The 25,887-nt window shown below is 36.5% G+C and overlaps 1 protein-coding gene across 3 annotated transcripts in view; it reads right to left on the bottom strand.

Annotated features, from left to right (window-relative positions):
• The window catches only part of LOC150097100 (VPS35 endosomal protein-sorting factor-like), a 386,078-nt gene that overhangs the window by 71,263 nt on the left and 288,928 nt on the right, over positions 1–25,887 (bottom strand). For all 3 annotated transcript variants that reach the window (XM_090406834.1, XM_090406831.1, XM_090406832.1), the window contains one exon: positions 13,491–13,605. In XM_090406834.1, the coding sequence (XP_090262960.1) occupies positions 13,491–13,605 (115 nt within the window). The remainder of the gene's footprint in view (positions 1–13,490; positions 13,606–25,887) is intronic.

The following is a 25,887-nucleotide window of genomic DNA, read 5'->3' as shown; positions in this document are numbered from 1 at the left end:
TCCTTGATTGTCATTGCCTGAATATAACATTTTGTATTTATTGCTCAGAAAGATCTCACCAGTTTTGATCTTTTTTGTTTCAGTCACTCCTATTATGTCGATCTGGTACTTATCTAATTCTTCAGCTAGCTCCATTTCTTTGCCATTCAGGCTTCTTACGTTGATAGTACCGATCTTTAACTCTGGTGATGTTGAGTTGGGGTTTGTTTTCAGATTTGTTCCAGTAGCTGACTTTTCGCTGTTCGCCCTGGTTCCTTGGTGAAAACAACGGGGGCCTTGTTTAACCGAGCGACGCCCCAGCCGGCATGAAATTTTGTCGTGTCGTACCATCATTTTTTATTTTGGTTTAACCAATAAGAATACAATTTGGTCGGCTAAATCCCAAATTGCCAGCCCATCCTCGTTCGTTCAGTATCAAAGTAGATACCCAACAGGGTCAACCACGAGAATGTGAGGAATTGGACATTAGTTCAGATGCCCTGGTCGGTTCTCCGCATTCCTTTAAAGGCTATGTGGAGGTCTCCTCTCAGTTATACAGCTTTGACCCTTAAGCACCCCTAAAAATTACTTGGTAACCCTAATATACAGTATCCCCAAGTTAAAAAATTAATTACATCTATATCTCCTCCAGAGATTCTTATTAAAAATAAAAACACCTTGTAGCAACTTGAATAGGTAAAATTGAGTGGGCTATGTATTACTAAAACCTTAGTATTTAGGGTCTAGCTACTCACTGAGGAGACCTCAAAAAAGGTTGAAACTGGTCTGGGGAGTGACCCCAACCATAATGTATTGCAGTATACATCTTCTAGTGAGATGTGCTTTACATTATGGGAAATACTAAGAAGTGTTCAGAGTTGTACCCACCTTTACAATGAGTTGGCCTGGTGTTGGTACCATCTTTAGACTTGAACTATGTTTCAGGCGCTAACTTAACTGTTTGCTTACTTGGAATTAAGAGTTAAATAACCAAGCTTATAAAATTACTTGGTAACCCTAATATATACATATATATATATATATATATTTTTTTTTTTTTTAAAATGCAGATTTAATGACTTTAAAAACCGAGATAACTTATAAAGATTTTAATGAGAATAATACAACTAGTTTCGGCTTATAACAGCCTTCCTCAGGTATTCATAAAGGAAAAGAATAGTAATAATCATTGAAGTATCTAAAACAACTGGAAATTACGGGTAAAAATTGCCACACATAATTGATACATGAAAAAACGTTGTATTTTTTAAAGTTGTTCTAACAGGCATGCCATTGTTTATTGCAAGTATGCATGCAGGCTCACGTGAACGCCAATATCGAATAACTGCGGCATGGCTATCTGGGATGCTATAACTCGAATTGTTGTTTAAGTGAACAGGGTTCAGCAGGATTTCCCTTGATTCTACAATTTTTCTCTCGACCTCATCATCATAGTGAAAAATATTGTTTGATCTATTCCAGCAAACGGAGTGGCTTTGTTGATAATCATTAGGATTATTTGAAAAAAGAATGTTTTAAAATATATCATAACAACTGAATAAAAGCCTACGATTACATCTAAATGTAATCGTAGGCTTTTAATGACAAGTCGTCTCTAATTAACATACAAAGGAATTTTCAAAAAACATTGAAGAAAATAGGATTGAAAATAAACAGATTAGTTTTCCTCAAACGTTGTAAGTTCCATATAGTTTTTCTCAATTTCATCTCTTTTCAAGAAAAGATAACAACGGAACGCGCTAAAAGAATTTATTGTAAAGCTAAGATGGATCTCCTCAGTGAAAGAATTTCAGACACAAAACATTCTTTAGCTATTTTGTTCAGCACTAAAAGATCTTTAACTTAACTCAAAAACTTGAAGAAATTATGAATAATGTTAACTTACATGATTTTATCATTAAAAGTGAAGCACAAGCCACATGAATACAAAACAAGAATAAATATACTCTTATCAGGAAATTTAATAATCTAAAAAGAATACAAAACAGATCTGGTCATAGTGAAGCCCGTATTAATCCTGAAAAAGTTGTAGTGAACAAATCTTCTCATATTTTAATGGATGCGGAAACGGATATTCTTAGCAAAGGTCTCAATTTCATTCCCTTACCAAAATTTATCCCTAAAGAATCTCTTCTTACAAAAATAGAAAAGGCAAGTTCACTCATTCCTAATCATCTGGCGAAACTTTTTCGTATCAAATTGATTTTCATTATCAATAATGAAAATGAATTCAATAATGAAAAATTCAATAATGAAAACCTCCAACAGATAATATTTCTCTGGCTGAAAGACAAGCCCTAAAAAATCTAAAACAGAACAGTAACATTATTATTTTACCTGCGGATAAAGGCAATTCCACGGTCATCCTCAACTCTGAAGATTACCACAACAAAATGCTTCAATTACTTGAAGATAATTCGACATATTAAATTCTTCAGGAAGATCCTACAAGAGAATTACAAAACTGTACAAACAACTTGTTAAAGACTACGAGTGAACTTCCTCATAATGTTCAGCTCACTTTACGCTCTCTACATCCTCTTATCCCATGCATCTATGGAGTTCCCAAAATACATAAAGAAGATCCCTCTTCGTCCAATTGTGGAAGGAATTGACTCACCTACGTATAAACTTTCCAAATATCTAGCAAAGTACCTCAAGTGTTTCTCCAATAAATCTTCATCTTTCATCAAAAACACCACAGATTTTGTTTCTCATATAAAAGACATTCCCATCAATGAAAATGACATTCTAGCAAGTTTTGACATTATATCTTTATTTACTAACGTTCCTACAGACGAGGTACTTACATTACTAAAGGACAAATTATCCAAAAAAATGTTTGCTTTATTAAAACATTGCATTCATTCTGGTTACTTCAGATATCAGGACTCCGTTTACCAACAAAAACAAGGCCTGGCAATGGACAATCCTTTGTCCCCAGTTCTAGCTAACATCTTCCTTGAAGATTTTGAAACGAAAGTCATATCTTCCTTCTCATTTAAACCAAAAGTTTCGAAATGATATGTTGATGAAATTTTTATTATTTGGAATCACGGGAACACTTCTCTCATAGATTTTCTTCATCATCTAAATATCCAACATCCTAATATAAAATTTACTGCTGATCTAGAAAATAATAACTCCTTACGTTTCCTGGATGTCATGCTTACACGATGCTCTGAAAGATTAAAAATCTCTATATACAGAAAACCTACTCATACCAATAGATATCTGCATAATCTTTCTCATCATTTTTCACCACAAAAACTTGGAACTATGTCTACCTTAGGACACAGAGCACGCTCTCTCTTGAATGAACCAGATGAAATACAAAAAGAAATAAATCACCTCACTCTTATCTTTAAACAAAATGGATACTTTGAAAAAACGATTAAGAAATTTCTTCTGGATCCTTCTGGGCAGTGCACAACAGAAACTATTAATTTTAAGGGTAGCATCTCCATTCCATACGTTAGCACAGTCTCTAAAAAATTAGCTAAAGTCCTTAAAAAAAATATAATATCAGGACATTCTTCACTTCACTGCCTAAAATCTGTTCTCTAATCAGCCATCCAACACCTACTCATCACAACTTAAAATATCCAGGTGTATATAAATTATGGTGCAATTGCAATATCCCTTATTTTGGACAAACTAACAAATCTATTGAATAACGTATAGACCAGCATAAGAGAGACATCTCTTACAAAAGATCTCATGCAACTGCATTATCCAGTCATGCTCATTTTTCAAATAATCCTAATGATGATCAACAAAGCCACTCCGTTTGCTGGGATAGATCAGAAAATATTTTTCACTGTGATGATGAGTTTGAGAGAAAAATTGTAGAATAAAGGGAAATCCTGCTGAACCCTGTCCACTTAAACAACACTTTGAGTTATATAACATCCCAGATAGCCATGCTGCAGTTATTCAATACTGGCGTTCAAGTGCGCTTGCACGCACACTTGCAATAAACAATGGCACACCTGTTAGAACAACTTTAAAAAATACAACGTTTTTTATGTATCAATTGTGTGTGGCAATTTTTACCTGCAATTTCTAGTTGTTTTAGATACTTCAATGTTTTTTACTATTCTTTTCCTTTATGAATACCTGAGGAAGGCTGTTATAAGCCGAAACTAGTTGTATTATTCTCATTAAAATCTTTAGTTATCTCAGTTTTTAAAGTCATTAAATCTATGTTTTAAAATTTATCACAACAACCGAGTAAAAGCCTATGATCATATATATATATATATATATACACACACACACTGTAAATATATATATATCAGTAATGTGTGTGTGTGTACATACATTACTGAGATGAACTTACTGTACAGGTCAAAATGTAGAATTTTAATGTTATTAATTTAAAAAAAAAATCTCAAATGGTAGTTGAGTTTATAAATCAAAATATTAACCACCTCCTATCCACATTTCTTCAACCTTTCTCCATAGCCAACATTCCGGAGTTCTGATATGGTATAAGTCACTCGTCTCTGGACCCTCCCTAATGTTTTCACACCACAATGAAACCCAAGTGACCAAATCTCAGCACAATAGTCTAAGTATGGTCTGACCAGTGCTTTGTACAATGGCACAAATACCTATAAAAGCACATATAAAAGCCTATGATCATATATATATATATATATACACACACACACACAGTAAATATATATATATCAGTAATGTGTGTGTGTGTACATACATTACTGAGATGAACTTACTGTACAGGTCAAAATGTAGAATTTTAATGTTATTAATTTAAAAAAAAAATCTCAAATGGTAGTTGAGTTTATAAATCAAAATATTAACCACCTCCTATCCACATTTCTTCAACCTTTCTCCATAGCCAACATTCCGGAGTTCTGATATGGTATAAGTCACTCGTCTCTGGACCCTCCCTAATGTTTTCACACCACAATGAAACCCAAGTGACCAAATCTCAGCACAATAGTCTAAGTATGGTCTGCGAGTGCTTTGTACAATGGCACAAATACCTACTTATCTTTACATATTACAGATCACATAATAGCAGAATAAGAACTAATTTATGGATATTGATGGTATTCATTAATAATTTATAATGGGAATCTTTTTACTTGTGGTGGTGTGGTTGGCTGTCCATGCTGTAATCTCATTGCAGCATGGACAACTGCAAATGTCATTAAGTGGAAACAGGTTTTATTGACCAGTGTTAGACCTCTACCATCACTCTGCTGATGGGAGAACTGAAAGGCTCTAAAAAGAGTTCTGTTAGCTCTTAAGAGGGTTACAAAGTATCTAATTCTTAATATTGCTGCTCACAGTCCTAACATCTCATTCTGACTTATTGTAGTAGGGAGTATAGTAGCATAAAAAAAAATTTCAATATGGCATCCTTCTTGGAAAGAAAAATGACTTTCTTTATTTCATGTTCAGGATCTTCCTTAATACTATTTTTTTTTTTTTTATTGATCCCATACATGAGAAGTCAAAGGACCTATAAACACATGTGTGGAGAGCAGGTAAGGACTCAAAAGTTTATTGGCTTCTTCTCCTTTATTTGTTTTTTTTTTTGAAGAGTTGCAGCTTGTAATGGTTTGAGAATACAGAAGGCTGTTCCAGAGAACAGAGACAATAAAAGAGGAAGAAGAAAAGCTGGTTTGATACGTTTGCAGTTGCACGATCCTTGTCTTACTCCTGATTTTACATCAAACCATCTTCCTGTATTTCCTTCAATTCTAAGTGCTGACTGACAATTTAAATATAGATTATATATTGCTCCATCTAATGTTCCATTCACCATGTATATTTGTCTTGAAAAGCTTTTCTCTGGACACCTTTTCATATGCCTTTTCCAGATTTTTGGAAAAACCTCTATTTGGCATGAACCTGGCTTGTTCTTCTTCAAGTTTCTCTTCCACAATCTTTCTCAACCTCTTTTCAAGTATGCTTGCATAAATTTTACATGGAACACTAAGTAGAGAAATTCCTCTGTAATTCTGACATCAGCTTTATTCCCCTTTTTATGGATGGGTACTATGAGAGTTCTATTCCAATTATAGGGCATTTGATCTTCTGACCAGGCTCTCTGAATTATACAGTGTAGCCACTGCAAAACTTTTAACCTCCATACTTAAGCATTTCCAGTTGAATATCATCTACTCCAGTTGCCTTTCCATATTTCAAGTTTTTGAACAGCTCAAGTACTATCAATATGTACTTCTCTTTACATTTCTCTGAAAATTTTCTAGCACAGTTCTGCCACTGCTTGGTTTGTTTAGCAGTCTTTCAAAGTAATTACTCCAGACATCTAGGTTTATAGATTTCAAGATATACTTATCTTCAGTTTTATGTTACCATTATCATCCTTGATTCCTTTTACAGTACTCTTTCTTCCATTTCTAAGCTTTTTCAATAGCCTCCAGAAAATTTTCCCACCTTCCTGATATTTATTTTCCATACTCTTACCAGTCTTCCCAAGACTTTTGTTTAGCTACTTCTACAAATAGCTTAGCTTTTACAGTTTTTTTCTGTATTATTTTAAGACATCTGCTGACTTATTTGCTAGCAACATTTGATATGCTTTCTTCTTTTCCAGGACTGCTTCTTTAACTTCTTGTGTCCACCATGGTGTTCTTATTCTTCTATTTTTGCAGACAACTTCACTACACGGCTTCCTAGCTGACTCCATCAATGTCCATTTTTCAGAGCTTGCCACTGAGACTCCAAAATTTGGTTCTTGTTTTCAATATGATTCATTGTTTTATAAAATTCATTGTTTTAGAAAACATTATCTATTCTCCAATCAGTTAAATTTAAATTAATTTTCCTATATTGTTGTTCAATTTTTTTATCTTCTCAATTATTTTCAGCTAAATGCAACATAGGCAGATCTGAAAAATTACCACTGCTGTCTGGCTTAATATAATCTATCAATCCCAAGGGGATGGAAAGTCCCTAAAATATGTCAAAGTCCCAAGGTGGAAAGAGGGGAAATAGTTGCATTGCATAAAGGAGGATCCAAGACTGCTGTTGTAAATTACCGACCGATCAGCATACCTACCAGGAGTTGTTGTCAAGGTTTTGGAGAAAGCAGTCAAGAGCAAAATACAGGAATGGATAGATGAAAATGGATACTGTATGGGGGACAGCATGGTTTGGTGAAGGGTAGATCATGCCTCAGTAACATGCTCACATTTTATAACACAGAGACAGCTGAACTGGATAAGGGTAATGGCTTTACAGCGACAGATGGACTTTGTTAAGGTCTTTGATAGGATACCACATGGAATTCTAATCAGTAAACTGCAGCATATGGGGATGGATATAGGGTTAGTGAGATGGACAGGAGGGTGGTTGATGGAGAGATATCAGAGAGTAGTTTATTCAGGAGTAGAGTCCAAAAGAAGGCCTGTGACTAGTAGTGTGCTGCGGGGTTCTGTTCTTGGACCACTGCAATTTAATTTTTTCATTAACGAAATAAGAAAGGATCTGAGAGGAACTGTTCATTTATTTGCTGAGATGCAAAGTTGGGTAGAGCAATAGTGAATGCACATGATGTCAAAATTTTGCAGGATGATTTGGATAGATTGGAAGACTGGGCTAAGGAGAATGGATGTCAGTTTAATGTAGCAAATCTAAGGTTATGTATTTTGGGGTGAAAAGATTAGCAGCAGTATACCATATTACTATTATTATTATTCGTGACACCTCCAAGGAGTCTGAAGACTCATCGCGGGAGGACACCTATTGTACAACGCTCCATCTCCACCACTACACCGAAACTCTACCACCAATCATCAACATCAGCGCGATCTACTGGCCACTACCACCACCACAGCTAGTATTTTTTTGTCTGTAAATTGCGTGTGTTCTGAAGGGCCAATTTGTTTGTATGCAGGATGAAAAACCCAAGTTTCCGGGAGAAAAATTGTCCATATAAAGATTCCTCCCGTCATGACGAGAATCGAACTTAGGCCTTTTCCGATTGAAGGGCGCAACGTACCATAGTTCTTCCAATTGCGCTATGGAGGTGCTTGGTGGAACTTTGGTGGAACTGTACTCCAGGAGATTGACGAAGCCAGAGATTTGGGAGTGTTGGTGGATAGGGAGTTGAAGTTTAGGGGGGGCACTTAGGAAAAGTGGCTAAATCAGCTCATCAGATCACTTGGTTACTGAGGAATACTTTGACGAGCGGAGACAAGCAAGTTATTATTCCTCTTTATCGAGCCTTGATAAGACCCCACTTGACTACTGCGCCCAGATCTGGGTACCTGGGTTTCTTCTTGATGGAGAGGAGATAGAGAGGATCCAGAAGCGAGTGACCAAGATGATAGCTGGTCTATGGAATGAACCTTACGAGAACAGGTTGAAGATCTGTGGGTTACAGAAATTGGTTGATAGGCAGAAAAGGAGTGATATGATTGAGACATTCAAATTACTGAAGGGTTTTTACAAGATTAATTCAGAGGAAATTTTTCAGAACAGATCTGGTGGTGGGAGAACTAGGGGCCATCCATGGAAACGGAGCAAGAGTGTAGTTAGTAAAAGATTGTTAGAACTAGGTTTTTTACTTGGAGAATGGTGAATGAGTGAAATAAGCTGTCTGAGTTTGTTGTGGGTGCCATGACTCTAAACGAGTTAGAAGCAAAGTATGATAGATACTGTGCAAATGCTGAATAGTTGTTCTTGACATGATGTTTAGGGCTTCCCTCGATGAGTCTAAGGACTCCTTGGAGTTGCCAAATAATAATATCAGGATTAAGCAGTAAAACATTTTTAAATACTTTAGCTTCATTTTACAATTTGGCATTCAGGTCAATGGCCTCAATAATAAATATTCGGCATCTTCTTTTTACCTCAATTTGTCTCTATAACCAACATTTTCTATGATCTTTTATCACTTCAATCAAATGATCAAGAATCATTGTTGTACATTACAACTAATTGTAACTGCTACTGCTAACTGAATTTCAGCCTGTTAAATGTTTTTTGAGATTCTGAGTTTTCTCTAGACACAAAGATGTGAGAGTACTTTGATTCAAACCAAAGTACTCTCACATCTTTATGCTTAGAATAAGCTCCATGTTGAGCAAAATTATGCAGTTTAATTTTCCACAGTGCAAGAACAGAATTTACAGAAAGTAAATACTTTGACGAGTGGAGACAAGCAAGTTATTGTTCCTCTTTATCGAGCCTTGATAAGAGTTAAAAGCAAAGTATGATAGATACTGTGCAAATGCTGAATAGTTGTTCTTGACATGATGTTTAGGGCCTCCCTCGATGAGTCTAAGGACTCCTTGGAGTTTCCCAAATAATAATAATAATATCAGGATTAAGCAATAAAACATTTTTAAATACTTTAGCTTCATTTCACAATCTGGCATTCAGGTCAATGGCCTTAATATATCTGTATAACAAGGCCCCCAAGCCTTGTTATACAGTGATCTTCTGGTCACTGTATAACAAGGCTGTCATAACACTTAGGCTTTTGATCAAAGGTTATCAAATTTCCATTTGAAACTGACACATGCTTTGGTTCAAACCAAAGTACTCTTGCATCTTTATGCTTAAAATAAGCTCCATGTTAAGTAAAATTATAGTTTTTCATAGTGCAAAAACAGAGTTTATAGAAAGCATTCTCACTATTATTTGGTTCTTTTTGTAACCATAAAAACCTCTCCCCCCCCCTTTTGTTTTTATATTTCTGGTCACAACAAGGCTGTCATAACACTTAGGCATTTTGATCAAGGGTTATCAAATCTGAAACTGCTACACACTTTTACCCATATATACAAAAACAAGAGAAAACTAATACATGCACAGCAAACCAAACAATTCCTTCAGTAGAAGTTTAGAACTTGTGCTGTACTTGTCCAGTTTGCATTCGCTTCATAGCATAAATGTTAAATTATTTATATTATTATAATAAAATAATATGTAATTATAATTATTGTATTATTACTAAACATTATTATTATATCTGGATTTATAACACGTTCTTATCACTTTTGACAATATCCATAAGAAATCCTCTAGAAAAATTTTAATAGCTAGATTTGTAGAGGAATATATAAATATAAGTAAATAATTTTTTAAAGAGGCCAAAGCAAAAAAAATGTTATGGCCAGTAACCTTTCAAAAAGGCCAATATGGCAACCCTGCTTCAGATCTTATTCAAGCTGAATTTCCTCCCCAATATTTCAGCTTTTCTTAAGTTCACAATGAAATTAAGCCATTTCATTTGGCAAGAAAAATTTTACACATAAATAGAGGGGAAAGCTAATAGTCTGCTTTCTATACCCCTGGCTAATTACTTTTCTTTTTAATATCTGACCCACACACATGAAAGGTCTATAGCACATTAACACCATGTGTGTAGGCAAGAGGAATAGAAGAAAGGAGGAATCTGTTGATATTTTGTTTGAACAGCTGAAGGTTGTAAACTTTGGGGAAGGCAGAGTGGGGGAGACTGTTCCCAAGAACAGAAGTAGATGGAATGAAAGAGGATGCAGTGAAGTTAGTTCTGTGAATTTCAAGATGGACTGTAAAAGGGCGCTGGTTAGCAGTGGCTCTTGCTTTAATGATTTTGGAAGAGAGTGAAGGAATAACAGTGGCCAATTCAGCAGAACACTGTCCATGAAAGAAGACGGACAAGGCAGAAACCGAACATCTGTGATAGAGGGATTGAAAGAAATATGTGAGAGAGAAATCATTAATTAGCCAGATTGCCCTCTTCTAGATAGACATGAGCAATCTTAAAGAGGATTACTTCAACCTTGGTATCTCTCCTGAGTCTGGTTCCCACTGATGAGATCTCAATAAAGGTCGAACTGGTCTAGGTAGTGGCCCTTCCCATTATGCATAGCATTTTATATGTCTGAAAGGGGGGGGTGCTTTGCATTATGGGATATATACTAAAGTAAGTGATATGAAGTCATTAGCCTCTATATACAAGTAGCTTAGACGTGAATACACACACACACAAAACATTTGCTTCGTTGAGTCAAGGATTAAAACCATGTATATAATTTCTTGGTATCTTTAATGTAGAGTTCAGGTCACTGGACGTGGCAGATCTTGAGGATTCTAATACACTATAAGATTTGTCAAATAAAAAGGAGGAATGGAGTGCACTGTCATCAGCAATGGATAGGATTGAAGTCTGTGAGAGCAAGTCATTTATATACAAGAGGAAGAGAATGGGTGAAAGAACAGAAGCCTGGGGTACTCTTGGATTGGTGGGGGAAATCTGAGGAGAAGAAGAAACCATCTACCATAACACATAATGAGCGACCAGTGAGAAAGTTGGTGATCCAGCTGCAGAGTGTAGAAGGCAGACAGACCACAGAATGGCAGTTTATTGAGTAGGCCCCTGCGCCAAACTCAATCAAATGCCTTTGAAATGCCAAGGGCAATTGTGCATGAGGGTAACTTCACAACCACTTCATGGAAACCTTTGAAGAGAAAGCTTTAAACTCTGCCCATGCAGACTCACTGTTTGGCTACACTGTTGATATGTTTGCCATTTGGCCAAATGGCTTGGATGCTTCCAACATCTTTTTAGCGCATCTAAATCAGCATCCCAGGATCCAGTTCACCTTGGAAGAGAAAAATAGCAACAGTCTCCCTCCCTTTCCTAGACACTTCAATTACATACAAGCCTGATGGATACCTAGCATTCTCTGTTTACAGAAAATCCACACAGAAACTGGTAGGTACATTCACAAACAGTCACACCACTCTATACAACAGAACTAAATTAATTAGTTCGGATAACAGTGCCCTCTCTACTGAACTTGATCTCATTCACAAAACCTTCTTAGCCAATGTCTACAATTCCCACTGTATCAAAAAAAGTAAGTTAAAATCCCCAAACCACACACCCTCTCTCCACAACAGAGAATACACCAAAGCTATCACCATTCCATATACCCAAGGCAAATCTGAAAAGCTAACTAAAATCCTCAAAACCACTTACAGATCATATTAAAAATCGGCATACTTATCCAGTCTACCCAAGACAACCCACAGTCTCCAGACCTGCTGGGTGTTTACCAGGTCCCTTGCAATTGTAGGTTATCTTATTATGACTAAACAGGCAGAACAGCCAACACCACAATTGTGGAACATAAGGAACATATCCATTTCTACCACTTTAGCCATACAGGATGTATGGACCATATTTTGGACACCTCCCACAGGATATGCTAAAAAAAGCCACTCTAATCCATTGCAGCAAATATAAAAAATAAACTATTCCTTGAATCTGCTTCTTAAGAAACTACCCAAACTGCAACAAATTTGGTTGCATTAAACTGTCCCAAATTTGGGAAGCTCTCATCCTCCATACTTCACAGCCCAACAGCCAAAGACACCCTTTAGCCCACTAGGGGGTACAATTTAGGACTTCAGGCTTATTTCAGTTGGTGTACTTCAGCCTCATTACTCAGTGTAGTACCTGCATGCACATATTATATTGTGTTTCCTGACGATGGCAATTTGACTTTGCTGAAATATTGGAAGCATTAATTAAATTTATTCTAGTTAATATTAGACTATGTTGTAATTTTCTTAGTGCCAAGAGGAGAGGTGATCTCTATGGTGTATCTGGAAGGAGAACTGGTTATGGCAAAGATTTCTGCCTCTTGTCTAGCTTGGTCAGTGATGTTGGAAAAGTGGATGTTGAGATTGCCTAGGAAGATGACCTCACTATTTGGATATCTGGATTGCAGATAGTCAAGTTTCATGTGTAGATTTCTGAGTAGTTATCATAGTATGGAGAATGGTAAATGCAGCAGATGATTACTAAATGAGGCAAGGAAACCTTGATCCAGAGGAGGTCAAAAGCATGGGATTCTAAATTAGCCACTAAAAAAAAAAAGTTTGATCTCACAAAGGCACAGGTGCCACCCTTGAGGCAAAAGGAATTTGCAAAGTGTGTAATTTCAGCATAGGAAGTGGGCAGTAGTAGATGCGTTTTGGTTTTCTGTCAAGAGTAATATGGGTGATCTGGATGACTGTAAGTGATGGTGAAGTGATGATGCCATGGATGTTAGAAAAGCACACACGAAAGTGAGTTTTTATTGAGGATTTTCTGGAATGGATTGCATGTTGTGATTGGTTGGGTTATGTCTTTTTATGTTGGGATTAGTTTATGAGGGAGATTCCTTTTTGTTGTAGTGTCACTGTCATTAGTTCATTCACGGTTAGATGGAAGGATAAAGTGGTATATGCAGTGACAGGAGGCAGACTTTTGGACATGACATCCATACAGAGAGTGACCAATCTTCTTGCCATAATGTGACTGCAACAGTGCCTCCCACATACCACTACTCAGTATCTAAATATGTTTGGTGACCCTGAAAATTGAAAAATTTATTATTATTACATAACTCCTGCAAGGAGTCCAAGGTCTCATTGCAGGAGGTCATTTTTATTTGTAATTTCAGATTTATTTTTTATAAATTTCAAATAAATTAACATAAGCTTACCTTGAGAAAGACATTGATTAAGAAGCGCAACTTGACCAGAGACCAGATATAATTCAATCCGAGCAAAAACATCCATAAGGGATGGGATTGTGATGAATGCATAAGCTGCACAGGCCTGAAAACGAAAATGCTTATAGATCTCGGTCAATCACCAATCATCAATAAATTAAGGGTGTAATATACATGTGACAATTATATCACTCATTTTTACTGAAAAGTTTTTTTTTTTCCAGACTAACAAGAGATTTTGTTTACTGCAACATATGCAATTTTATGTATTTATTTACAACTTTAAAATATTATTATTATTATACTATGTAATATCTCCAAGGACTCATCGCAGGAGAAGAGCGAAGGGCACTTCCCTATACACAACCTACTATCTCCACTACTCCTATATATACACAGAATAGCACCATCAATACAAAACACCATCTACTGTCCCTAATAGTATTTTTTGTCTGAAATAATGTGAGTTCTCTGGCCAATTTGTCTGTATGTGTACTGAACAACAGCCAGTTTCTGGGAAAAAAATCCTGCTACATCTGTATGAGATTGGCTAATTCACCTTCAGTTGAAAAAAGCCTATACAGCAAACCGAAACCAATTAATGTGCCTAATGCATTTTTTAAAATCGGCGTATTAATCAAAAATGCACTAATCAAATATAATAACCTATGGGAAAAAGTATAATTTGTTCCTCAAATTTCTTTTTTGATTCTTAATTTTTTTTTTTTTATAAAAGAATTGGGTATGTCTCAGGGCATAGTTAAAGGAAAACCATGAAGCTGAAAGACAATAAAACATATTCAGAATATAAATTTATTATTTTACTTCTTACCAAAGAATTGAGCTAATGTAGTTTGACAGGCATTCTGTTTCTTTCTTTCATACAACTGATGGTAATTGCTTTTTCTACTCTTGTGCAAATTTTACTGCTTTTCGCTTCATCAGGATCTTCCAGATATGCATCTAAATTTAACAGGTTGGAATCACTCAATTCCTCAGAATGAGATTAAATTAGCTCTTAGATGTTCATTGCCAATCTCGTCAAAACCTAGTTCATGCCCAATTACCTCAACAACATTATCCATTTCATTTGAAAAGCCTCTAAAATCATTTGTAATGGAAGAATGTGCTTCCAAATGACTTGCATATTGCTAGCAGTAATTTCATTCCAAGACTGATGAATATTTTCAATAGAAGATTTAAGCATTAAATTTCTTTTAGAATTCTACTAATGTCATAGAATTCCAGATATTGCTTCTATTGCATGTTTAAATGTTCTTCTCAGGTAGTATGCTTTAATCATCATCATAAAATTCCTGCCATGTACACTCAAGGGTACAGGATATGATAGTACTACATGAAAAAATTACACCATTACAAACTTCCTATTTACAATTTTCCTCTAAATCAGTCTGTTACTTGTCAAGACTCCAACATTATCAGATCTTATATTTCTATCGTCTAAGGCACTTTGTACTGTATCAATCCACCTATATCTTGGTCTTCCTTTGGGTCGTTTTCCTGCCAACCTGGCAGAGAACACTCGTTTTGCTAATCTTTTCTCTCCCATTCTATTTAAGTAACCTGTTTATTAGCTGAGATTAGCTCTGCTAACGCATTCCTGGATGCTGACAATGCCAAGTTCTTTCCTAATATCCTCATTTTTAATATGATATTGCAACTGATGCCATCTGTTCATGCCTCTAATCTTTCTCAGGACTCTCATATCTGCAGTCTCTAGTCTTTGGTCAAGTGTTTTACTTCTGACCCAGCTCTCAGATCCATAAGTTAAAACTGGTTTGAACACTGTCTTGTATACAGCTAATTTAGTGTTCCGACTAATTTCTCTCTTATTCCATATGAATTTATTCAATTGACTTCCCAACATACCAGCTTTGCTGATTCTGTTGTCTATTTCTATATTTAATTTACCATCTTCAGTAAAAATCGTGCCTAAGTAGCTGAAATGTTTTACTTGTTCCACAGGTTCTCCATTCACAACACAGTTGACATTTTCAATGATTCTACCTATTTTCATTGTCTTTGTCTTTTTATTGCTGACCTTCATACCATATCTATTACAACAGTTATTCAATTTAGTCAGAAAATCTTGCAGACTTGTAGCGGATTTATTTAGAAGTATAACATCATCCGCATAAAGTAAAGAGCTGACATTGACATCTCCAATTTTGATATCATGTTTAATACCACATTCCTTCATAATGTGATCCATATAGATAAAGAATAACAGAGGGGATAATGTACATCCTTGTCTCACACCAGATTTAACCTTAAACCATCTTCCTGTACTTCCTTCAATTCTAATTGCTGACTTACAACTCAAATAAAGACTAAGTATTGCTTGATATAATGCCCCATTGAATAACTGCAGCGTATTGAATAGTTTCTCTCTTGGCACCTTGTCATATGCCTTTTCCAAATCGACAAAACTTAAATACAGATCTTTGTTATATTCCCATGCTTTCTCGACTATTTGTCGTAAATTGAAGATCTGATCCTGACAGCCTCTATTTGGCCTGAATCCAGCTTGTTCTTCACCCAGCTTTTCTTCCACAATTCTTCTCAACCGTTTCTCAAGTATACTTGCATAGATCTTGCCAGGAACACTCAGTAGGGAAATACCTCTGTAATTCTCACATTCAGTTTTATTTCCCTTTTTATATATGGGTACTATGAGAGCTCTACTCCAATCATCGGGAATTCGTCCCTCTGTCCAGGCTTTCTGAACTATGCAGTGCAGCTACTGTAAGACTTTTATACCACCATACTTCAGCATTTCTGGTCGAATATCATCTACTCCTGCTACCTTTCCACATTTCAAGCCTTTGACGGCTTTTTCTACTTCAAGTATGGATATGTATTTCTGACTGCATGCCTGGTCAATGTTTTTTATCACTGTGCTGTCATCACTGCTGTTTCATTTAGCACGTATGCTTTAAAGTTTGCAATAATCCCCTGGTACATAGATTGTATGAGAGAAGTTGTATTTGGGGGTAAAAATATCATGCAAGAGAGTAAGGTGACCTGGTGCATTATCTAAAATAAGCAGAGGTTTAAAATCAAGTTTATTTCATTTGCAAAAATTCTCAACTGTTGAACAAAAATAACTTGTGAACTATCTTTCGAAAAAAGTTTTAGTAATCCATGCTTTCTTATTACACTTCCAAATAACTGGGATGGAAGCTTGATTAATGCCTTTGAGAGCCCTAAGATTTTGTGCACCGTAAACCACCTTGGATTTTAAACTTTAGATCCTCATTGGCAGTGCCACCTAATAGAAGAGTCATTCTATCCTTTTTGACTATACAGCCAGGCTGAGATTTCTCTGATTTGGCAAGAAAAGTATTGGAAGACATTAGCTTTCAAAAAAGGCCAGTTTCATCGACATTAAATAATTGTTGGTCACAACAGCACAATAATTCCACAATTTTCTTTAAAATCTCTGGATAATTTGCAACCACCTCCTTATCCGCAATTGTACCTTCACCTATGATTTAAAATTACATAGGCACTTTTTTTGCAATGCTCAAACGATTCAGCATTACTATGGAATTCTTTTCCATCATTGACATCCCTTTCTTTCAAGGCTGCATCATCATTAAATTTCTGCCATGTACCATCAAGGGGTGTACAGGATATGATAGTACTACATGAAAAATTTACATCACTACTAACTTCCTATCTACAATTTTCCTCCAAATTAGTCTGTTACCTGTCAAAACTCCAACATTATCAGATCATATATTTCTATCTTCTAAGGCAGTTTTTACGTTATCAGTCCACCTATATCTTGGTCTTTCTCTGGACTTTTTTCCTATTAACCTGCAGAGAACACTAGTTTTGCTAATCTTTCCTCTCCCATTCTGGTTAAGTAAAAATACCACCTGAGATGAGTACTGCTAAAACAGTCCTGGATGTTGAAAATGTTAAATACTTTCCTAATATCCTCGTTTTTTATACCATATTGGCATTGATGCCATCTGTTCATGCCCCTAACTATCTCAGGACTCTCACTTCCTACCATACCAGCTTTATTGATTCTGTTGTATATTTGCATATTTAATTTACCATCTTCACTAAAAATTGTGCCTAAGTAGCTGAAATGTTTTATTTGTTCTATAGGTTCTCCATTCACAATAGAGTTATTCAATTTAGGGAATCTTGTAGACTTCTAGCAGATTTATTTAGAAGTATATAATGTTGTCTGAAAGTTAAATACCACTATTTAAATTAGGGGGATATTAAATACTATATTCGGCAAGAAACTCAAAGATTGGAATCAGAGAGTTTCATGCCAAATATAGTAAAATAAACTATAAAAGTATCGGTGATTACTAGCGTGAGCTAATGCAAGTAGTCCTAGTATGTAGTACAAGCAACTCGCAGCAAAGGTGGTAAAGTTCTGATCGCTATTCTTAGTATTTTCCATAATGTAAAAACACATTTCCTAGGAAATGTATGCTGTTATTACATTATGGTGGGAGGTCACTACCGGTTTCAACCTTTATTGAGGCTTTATTAGTGAGTAGTTTATATACTCTGCTATACGAGTTGTCAAAAAGGTGCCCCATTAAGTTACTTAAATATAAAGAGCCAACAGGCTTTGCCGAAATGAAGCCTATTGGCTCTTTATATTTAAATTAAATACCACTTTCCTTCATAACGTAATCCATATAGATAATGAATCAGAGAGGGGATAATGTACATCCTTGTCTGAAACCAGATTTAACATTAAACTATCTTCCTGTACTTCCTTCAATTCTAACTGCTAACTTACAACTCAAATAAAGACTAAGTATTGCTTGATATAATGGCCCGTTGACACCATATAATTGTAGCATTTTGAATAGCTTTTCTCTTAGTGCCTGACCATATGCCTTGAGGATGCTAGAGTCGCCGGAGAACGTGGCAGGGAATTTGAGCTGTCCTAAAAAAGTGCTTTTTTAATTGGTAAATAGTCTATTTTTCTACATTTTTGTAGTGCTATGTTATTTTTCTGAATATGAGTGTCTGTCAGTGGTTCTTTTAGAAGTTAGTTGTCGGTGCTATATTGTGTATTTTGGATACCGAGAAGATGACGTTGAAATCAGAAGCATAATAGTGGAAGACAAGACGAAGAAACATAAGTTTTCATTATTAGTTTTATTTCATTATTTAGTTTTATTTTATTTATACTTAGTACACTAAAATGTTTTGTTTGTACTTTTACTTATATAGTTATACTCACTTATACATATTTAGTTGCGCCACTATTGTGAATAATGGCGGCAGCGGCAGTTACAATAGTAAATGGCTTATCATCAAGTCCTCCCCCATTTAAGGATTCTATTTTGCGCAATATCGTACGGAATTTTGTAGCATGCGGGACTTGTGGAATTTATGCATCCCGGCAGTTGTATATGTGGCAGGTGAGAGAAGGGGGGAATACATATGTGTTCCTCCCATTGCTCGCAAAATGCAAGCAATGGGAGGAACTTGGTGAATTAGAGAATACTGTAACTGACCTCGTTCAGTCAGAGATGGGAGATTCTCCACGTAGAGAGATGGGTGGTATGATAGAGGGTGAGAAAAATATGAATAAAATAATTAGAGTAGGGAGTAAGGAAAGGTTGCATTTGGAGATGGTCTGAATTGGGATGATGAATGGCAAATGAGTGGCTGACTTGCAGAGAGAGAGAGAGAGACAGATAAGCTGAAAGAGCAAACAAATAACTTGACAGGTAATGTAAATTGGGCAGCGAGATTCTTGCTTGAGATTGTGAGAAAGAAGACACAGAGAGGAAAGATAGCGTGTGTGTTGCCTAGGTATGACAGTGAAGAGCAGTAATATTGAATAACATAATAGCTAGAATGTGTCAGAAGAGAGGATTGGAATATGTGGATACTTGGAGGGCGTTTGAGGACAGAGAGGAATTGTATGCGAGAGACCGCTTGCATTTGAATGAGGATGGACGTAGGCATCGGGAGAGATTGCTGTTCTGAATCAGTCAGTGCATGATAAGGTCGATGGTAGCAAGGGTGGCCTCTTGTGGGAATGGGTACTAGGGAGAAGGGGGGGATGACATCAGGTAACGTTGATCCCAAAAGAATCTAGAGGGGATATGCTAGGTATAGAAACAATGGCATTTTTATGCTATACACCAATGCCAGGAGTATCCGGAATAAAGGAGAGGAATTGATGGCGCTGATAGCATCAGCCTGGCCAAAGATTATTGGGATCACTGAGACGTGGTTGACAGAAGGGGATATAATAATAGGAATAGAAGTAGCAGGGTACAGTATTTTTCGGCACAATAGGAAGAGAAAGCGTGGTGGTGGAGTACTGCTTATGATAAGTGTCCTCTAGGAGTGGAGGCTTTGGAAGGCAGTGACACTAAGAATTTTGAAAGCATATGGTGTGAGGTAGAGATGGATAGAACAGGATATTTAGTGGGGTGTTGCTACAGACCAAGGAGCACAGAGGGTAGGGACCAGGAGATGTTGAGACAGTTGAGCATGGCAAGTGCAAGAAGAATAATTGTTATGGAAGATTTTAACTATAGCAGTATAAATTGGGGAGAGGAAGATGCATGTAGCAATAAGGGAATGGAATTTCTAGAATTCCTGAGGAACAAATGTCTTAGGCAACATGTAATAGAGGGAACAAGACGTTCAAGAGTTTTAGATTTGGTCATAGCATCAGAAGAGTTGATAATAACTGAGATGACATCTCTCCCACCAGTTGGAGAGAGTGACCATGTGGTTTTGACTTGGAAAATGAATAGATATGCAGGAGTATCAAACAGACAGGAATGTATATGGAATTATAAGGCAGGTGATTATAATAGTCTTAGACATCAACTTGGGGAAGTTTCATGGAGGGACAGGATATCATTAGTACTTGGGAAATTGTGAAGGAATATCTGTTAGCAGCAATAGTAAGCTGTATTCCACGAGTGAAGAAGAGGACACAATTTGGAGTAAAGTAGATGGCAAACAATATTAAACAGGAATTGCATGCGAAAAAGAGGCTATGGAAGAGATATAAGGAGACGGGTGAAGAGAAGATGCTTGAAGAATATAAGACATAGGCCAGGAGAGTGAATAATATGGTAAGGAAGGCAAAACTGGAATATGAGAAGAGATTGGCCCTAAGATACAAAGAAAATCCTAGGGAACCTTTTAGCTATGTGGCCAGTAGGAGGAGAAATGATTGTAGAAGAATGACATTGTCTGATAAAAATGGGAATAGAATGACTGATGCAGAGGACATAGTGGGGTTGTTCAATGAAAACTTTATTGGAGTATTTCATCCTGGAGGAGTAAATTTTAATACTAGAGGGATAGGGCAGGTTCGAGGTTTAGAAGTGCAGCAGAAGAGTGTGTTCCAGATGCTGAGTATTCTGTATGTCAGTAAAGCTGTGACACTGGATGGTATTTCACTACGAATTTTGAGAGAATGTGCTAAAGAACTGACAGCTCCTTTGATTTGGCTTTTCAATGAAAGTCTGGCTACGGGAAAGGTGACCAGGGAATGGAAGGAAGGTAAGATAGTGCCATTGCATAAGGGGGATAGCAGACTGGAAGTGTCTAATTATAGGCCAGTTTGTGTGGCATCAGTAGTTGTTAATATTTTGGAGAAATTAGCGAGGGACCGTGTTATCTGTGAGAGTCAACATGGATTTGTGAAGAGGCGCTCTTGTTTTAGTAATATGCTAGCCTTTTATAATAAAGTTACAAAAGCAGTAGATGAGGGAAAGGCACATACTGCCATTTTCTTGGATTTAGCAAAGGCATTTGACAGGGTCTCACATGATAAGCTGATATTTAAAATGTAAGGTTAGATGGGAAGCTGCATACTCTATTGGAAGAGATATACTGGACGAAGTAGGAGGAGACAAGAGATCTTGGGTTGATTGATAGAAACCTGAAATTTAGGGGTCATATTGCAAAGGTGGTGAAGGTAACACAGAGTATCGATGAGTATCTGACTCCCTGGAGGTCTCTCTTAATAATAATAATCAACGCTGTCTTGCATTTTTCTCTTATTTCATGAATGTGTGCAAAAAACATAAGCTGCTATTAAAAATGAGCCTGAAGTACTTTGCTTCTAGGTTGTCTCATCCTTAATTTTGAATATGGGTGAAGAGTATATTTTTGGCAGAAATATACACAGACACTTTTTTTCCCCTGCTGAAAACCTTAAGCCATTACTAAGAACACATGAATAGATACAATCAACTTTATTGAGCTTGCCTTTTAGTTATCCTCACGTTACAAGAATGACAGAACATTGTGAATTCATGAACATATGGAGTAGTGCCTGATATGGGAGAAAGTTGCTCAGTGACTGAGTTTTCTTTGGCAACAAAGAGTGTTGTACAAGAGAGAGCTCTGGGGAACACCCTCTTCTTGGCAATATGGCCAAGATAATGTGCTTCCCATTTAGACTTGGGACCTTTCTGAGACCTAGATCACAGCCTTTTTAATAATAATAAGACCTAGATTATGGCCTTTTTTTAATATATTCATAAGGCTACATCATAAGCTTTCTCCATGCCAAAGAAAACTGAAACTTAAGTTTACTCTTCAGGAATGCATCTTTTATAGCTATTTCTAGATGGATCAGATGGTAAAATGCCGATCGGTGTCTATGAATGCCTCACTGTGTTAGACAAATGATTGCTGATGTCTAAGAACCAGACAAGTCTTGCATTTATCATTTTCTCCAATATCTAATAAAGAGTAGCTGGTCAGAGATCTAGGTTGATATTTTCTTGTGTCTTTTCCTGGTTTTGGAAAGGCAGTGAAAACAGACTTATGCCACAAATCTGGAAACTCCTCCTCAGTAAGTATTCCATTGCATAGTAAGAGAAGAAGTTCCACAGAAGATGGTGGGAGATGTTTTATTATCTCATTATGAAAATTACCAGGCCAGGCCCTAAGGCACTAGTCTGCAAACCGTGTCTTTTCTCACGAATTTTTTCATCTAGTCGGGTTAAAAGATCAGAATAATATTCCCGAGTTATTGTTTTACCCTTTTCAAGATAATTAATAAACAAAATGCCTTTAGCATCCCAAAACACCAATGCCATGACCTTTCCTGCTGATGGAACCGACATCTTTTTTGGTGCTGAACAACTGGCTTCTGTTCACTGTTTTGACAGCTGTTTGGATTCTGGTGTGTAATAGTGAATCCAAGTCTCATCCATAGTAATAAATCGATGCACAAAATAGTTGTTTTCTTGTAAAAATGCTCCAAGCACTGTTCAGAGATTTTCATGCAAGGGCGTTTTTGATCTGCTGTGAGCAAGCGTGGCACCCATCTTGCAGAAAGCTTTTTCATTTGCAATTCTTCATGCAAAAACATATCCTACACATTCTTTTGAAATGCCTATAGTCTTAGCAATTTCACGCACTTGGATTCGCCAGTCATCCAACACCATATTGTGCACTTGATCAATGATTTCTGGTGTTGTTAAAACCTTTTGGACGTCCTTCACGTGGATCATCTTCAAGGCTAGTACGGCCATGTTTAAACAGGGCAGCCCATTTCTTAATTGCCAAAAATGAAGAAGAAGATTGCCCATAAACTTTTATGAACTTCGAATGAATTTCTTTTGGAATTAATCCTTCTTTTACAAAGAATTTTACTCAATATATACTCAATTTTATCCATTTCAAGGGATACAGCTGTCTGAATCACTTTTGATTCAGACAGCTGTATAAAACAAACTACTTGATAGAATGACTTGCAATTTCACAGATGCTTATGACAGATGTACCAACTTACAAAAAAAAAAAAAAAAAAAATCTTGCCGATAGTGTTGCCATCTATGGTTGAGGCCAAGAACTTTTCAGACCACCTTCGTATTATGAGAATGTGCAAGGCAATTATCATAGAGAACAATGGAAGGGTGATATTTATGGGTAATTTTAATTAACAGTATAGGAATGAAGAGATAGGATTTGGAGATGTTCTTGAGAGACGACTATCTCAGGAAGTATGTAAAGATGGACACACGAGGATCGAGAATTATAGATCTGATCAATTCATCAGATAGAAAATAAATATCAAGAAGGTGGCAAAATATTCTGGAGGTTGTTGAAGAAGCTTAGGAATGGAGGAAAGAGTGCTGTAAAAGGAGTTAGAGATGATAAAGGTGACATGAAAACAGGAGAAAAAGATATCCTTGAAGTATGGAGTAATTACTTTGAAAAACTGCTAAATGAAACAAGCAGTGATGACAGCACAGTGATAAAAAACACTGACCAGGCATGCAGTCAGGAATACATATCCATACTTGAAGTAAAAAAAGCCATCAAAGGCTTGAAATGTGGAAAGGCAGCAGGAGTAGATGATATTCGACCAGAAATGCTGAAGTATGGTGGTATAAGAGTCTTACAGTGGCTGCACTGCATAGTTCAGAAAGCCTGGACAGAGGGACGAATTCCCGATGATTGGAGTAGAGCTCTCATAGTACCCATATATAAGAAGGGAAATAAAACTGAATGTGAGAATTACAGAGGTATTTCCCTACTGAGTGTTCCTGGCAAGATCTATGCAAGTATACTTGAGAAACGGTTGAGAAGAATTGTGGAAGAAAAGCTTGGTGAAGAACAAGCTGGATTCAGGCCAAATAGAGGCTGTCAGGATCAGATCTTCACTTTACGACAAATAGTCAAGAAAGCATGGGAATACAACAAAGATCTGTATTTAAGTTTTGTCGATTTGGAAAAGGCATATGACAAGGTGCTAAGAGAGAAGCTATTCAATACGCTGCAGTTATTCAATGGGGCATTATATCAAGCAATACTTAGTCTTTATTTGAGTTGTAAGTCAGCAGTTAGAATTGAAGGAAGTACAGGAAGATGGTTTAATGTTAAATCTGGTGTGAGACAAGGATGTACATTATCCCCTCTGTTATTCATTATCTATATGGATCACATTATGAAGGAATGTGGTATTAAACCTGATATCAAAATTGGAGATGTTAATGTCAGCTCTTTGCTTTATGCGGATGATGTTATACTTCTAAATAAATCCACTACAAGTCTGCAAGATTCTCTGACTAAATTGAATAGCTGTTGTAATAGATATGGCATGAAGGTCAGCAATAAAAAGACAAAGACAATGAAAATAGGCAGAATCATTGAAAATGTCAACTGTGTTGTGAATGGAGAACCTGTGGGACAAGTAAAACATTCCCACTACTCAGGCACGATTTTTACTGAAGATGGTAAATTAAATATAGAAATAGACAACAGAATCAGCAAAGCTGGTATGGTGGGAAGTCAATTGAATAAATTCATATGGAATAAGAAAGAAATTAGTCGGAATACTAAATTAGCTGTATACAAGACAGTGTTCAAACCAGTTTTAACTTATGGATCTGAGAGCTGGGTCAGAAGTAAAACACTTGACCAAAGACTAGAGACCGCAGATATGAGAGTCCTGAGAAAGATTAGAGGCATGAACAGATGGCATCAATGGCAATATCATATTAAAAATGAGGATATTAGGAAAGAACTTGACATCGTCAGCATCCAGGAATGCGTTAGCAGAGCTAATCTCAGGTGGTATGGTCACTTAAATAGAATGAGAGAGGAAACATTAGCAAAACAAGTGTTCTCTGCCAGGTTGGCAGGAAAACGACCCAGAGGAAGACCAAGATATAGGTGGACTGATACGGTACAAAGTGCCTTAGACGATAGAAATATAAGATCTGATAATGTTGGAGTCTTGACAAGTAACAGACTGATTTGGAGGAAAATTGTAGATAGGAAGTTAGTAATGATGTAATTTTTTCATGTAGTACTGTCATATCCTGTACACCCCTTGAGGGTACATGGCAGGAATTTGATGATGATGATGATCAATTCATCAGAGGATGTAATTGTGAGTGGGATTTCACACTTCCCTCCAATTGGTGAGGATGATCATGATGTGATCACCTGGGTTGTGGCTAGCCATATGAATACTTCTGTGAGGAAAGGATATATGTGAAATCACAAGGCTGGTGATTATGAAACTCTTAGAAGATAGCTTGAAGCTATAGCATGGAATGAGGAATTGAGCCGCAAGGAAATAAATGCTGTTTGGGAACTGACAAAGAAACACATAACAGCATCAATATGTGAATGAATTACAAACGTCAAAAGGCTGAATAAGGCATGTGTAAAATGGATGAATGAGAAGATTAAGCATGAAGTCTGAAAGAAAAAGGCACTTTGGAAGCAGCACAAGATAAATACTGGTAATAATCAGTTTAATGAAGAGTATAAAGAGCAGGCCAGAAGAGCGACTCAGTCGGTAAGGACAACAAAAGTGCAGTATGAACAGGAGTTATGAAAGCAGGACAAGAAAAACCATCAGCAGTTTTTTTGA

The sequence above is a fragment of the Typopeltis vanoorti genome, chromosome 17, assembly GCF_054136105.1.
Source record: "Typopeltis vanoorti isolate ZY-2024b chromosome 17, IOZ_Tvanoo_1.0, whole genome shotgun sequence".
Taxonomy (NCBI): Eukaryota; Metazoa; Arthropoda; class Arachnida; order Uropygi; family Thelyphonidae; genus Typopeltis; species Typopeltis vanoorti.
Note: the sequence above shows the minus strand (reverse complement) of the source record. Positions and strands in the feature narration are given on the sequence as shown.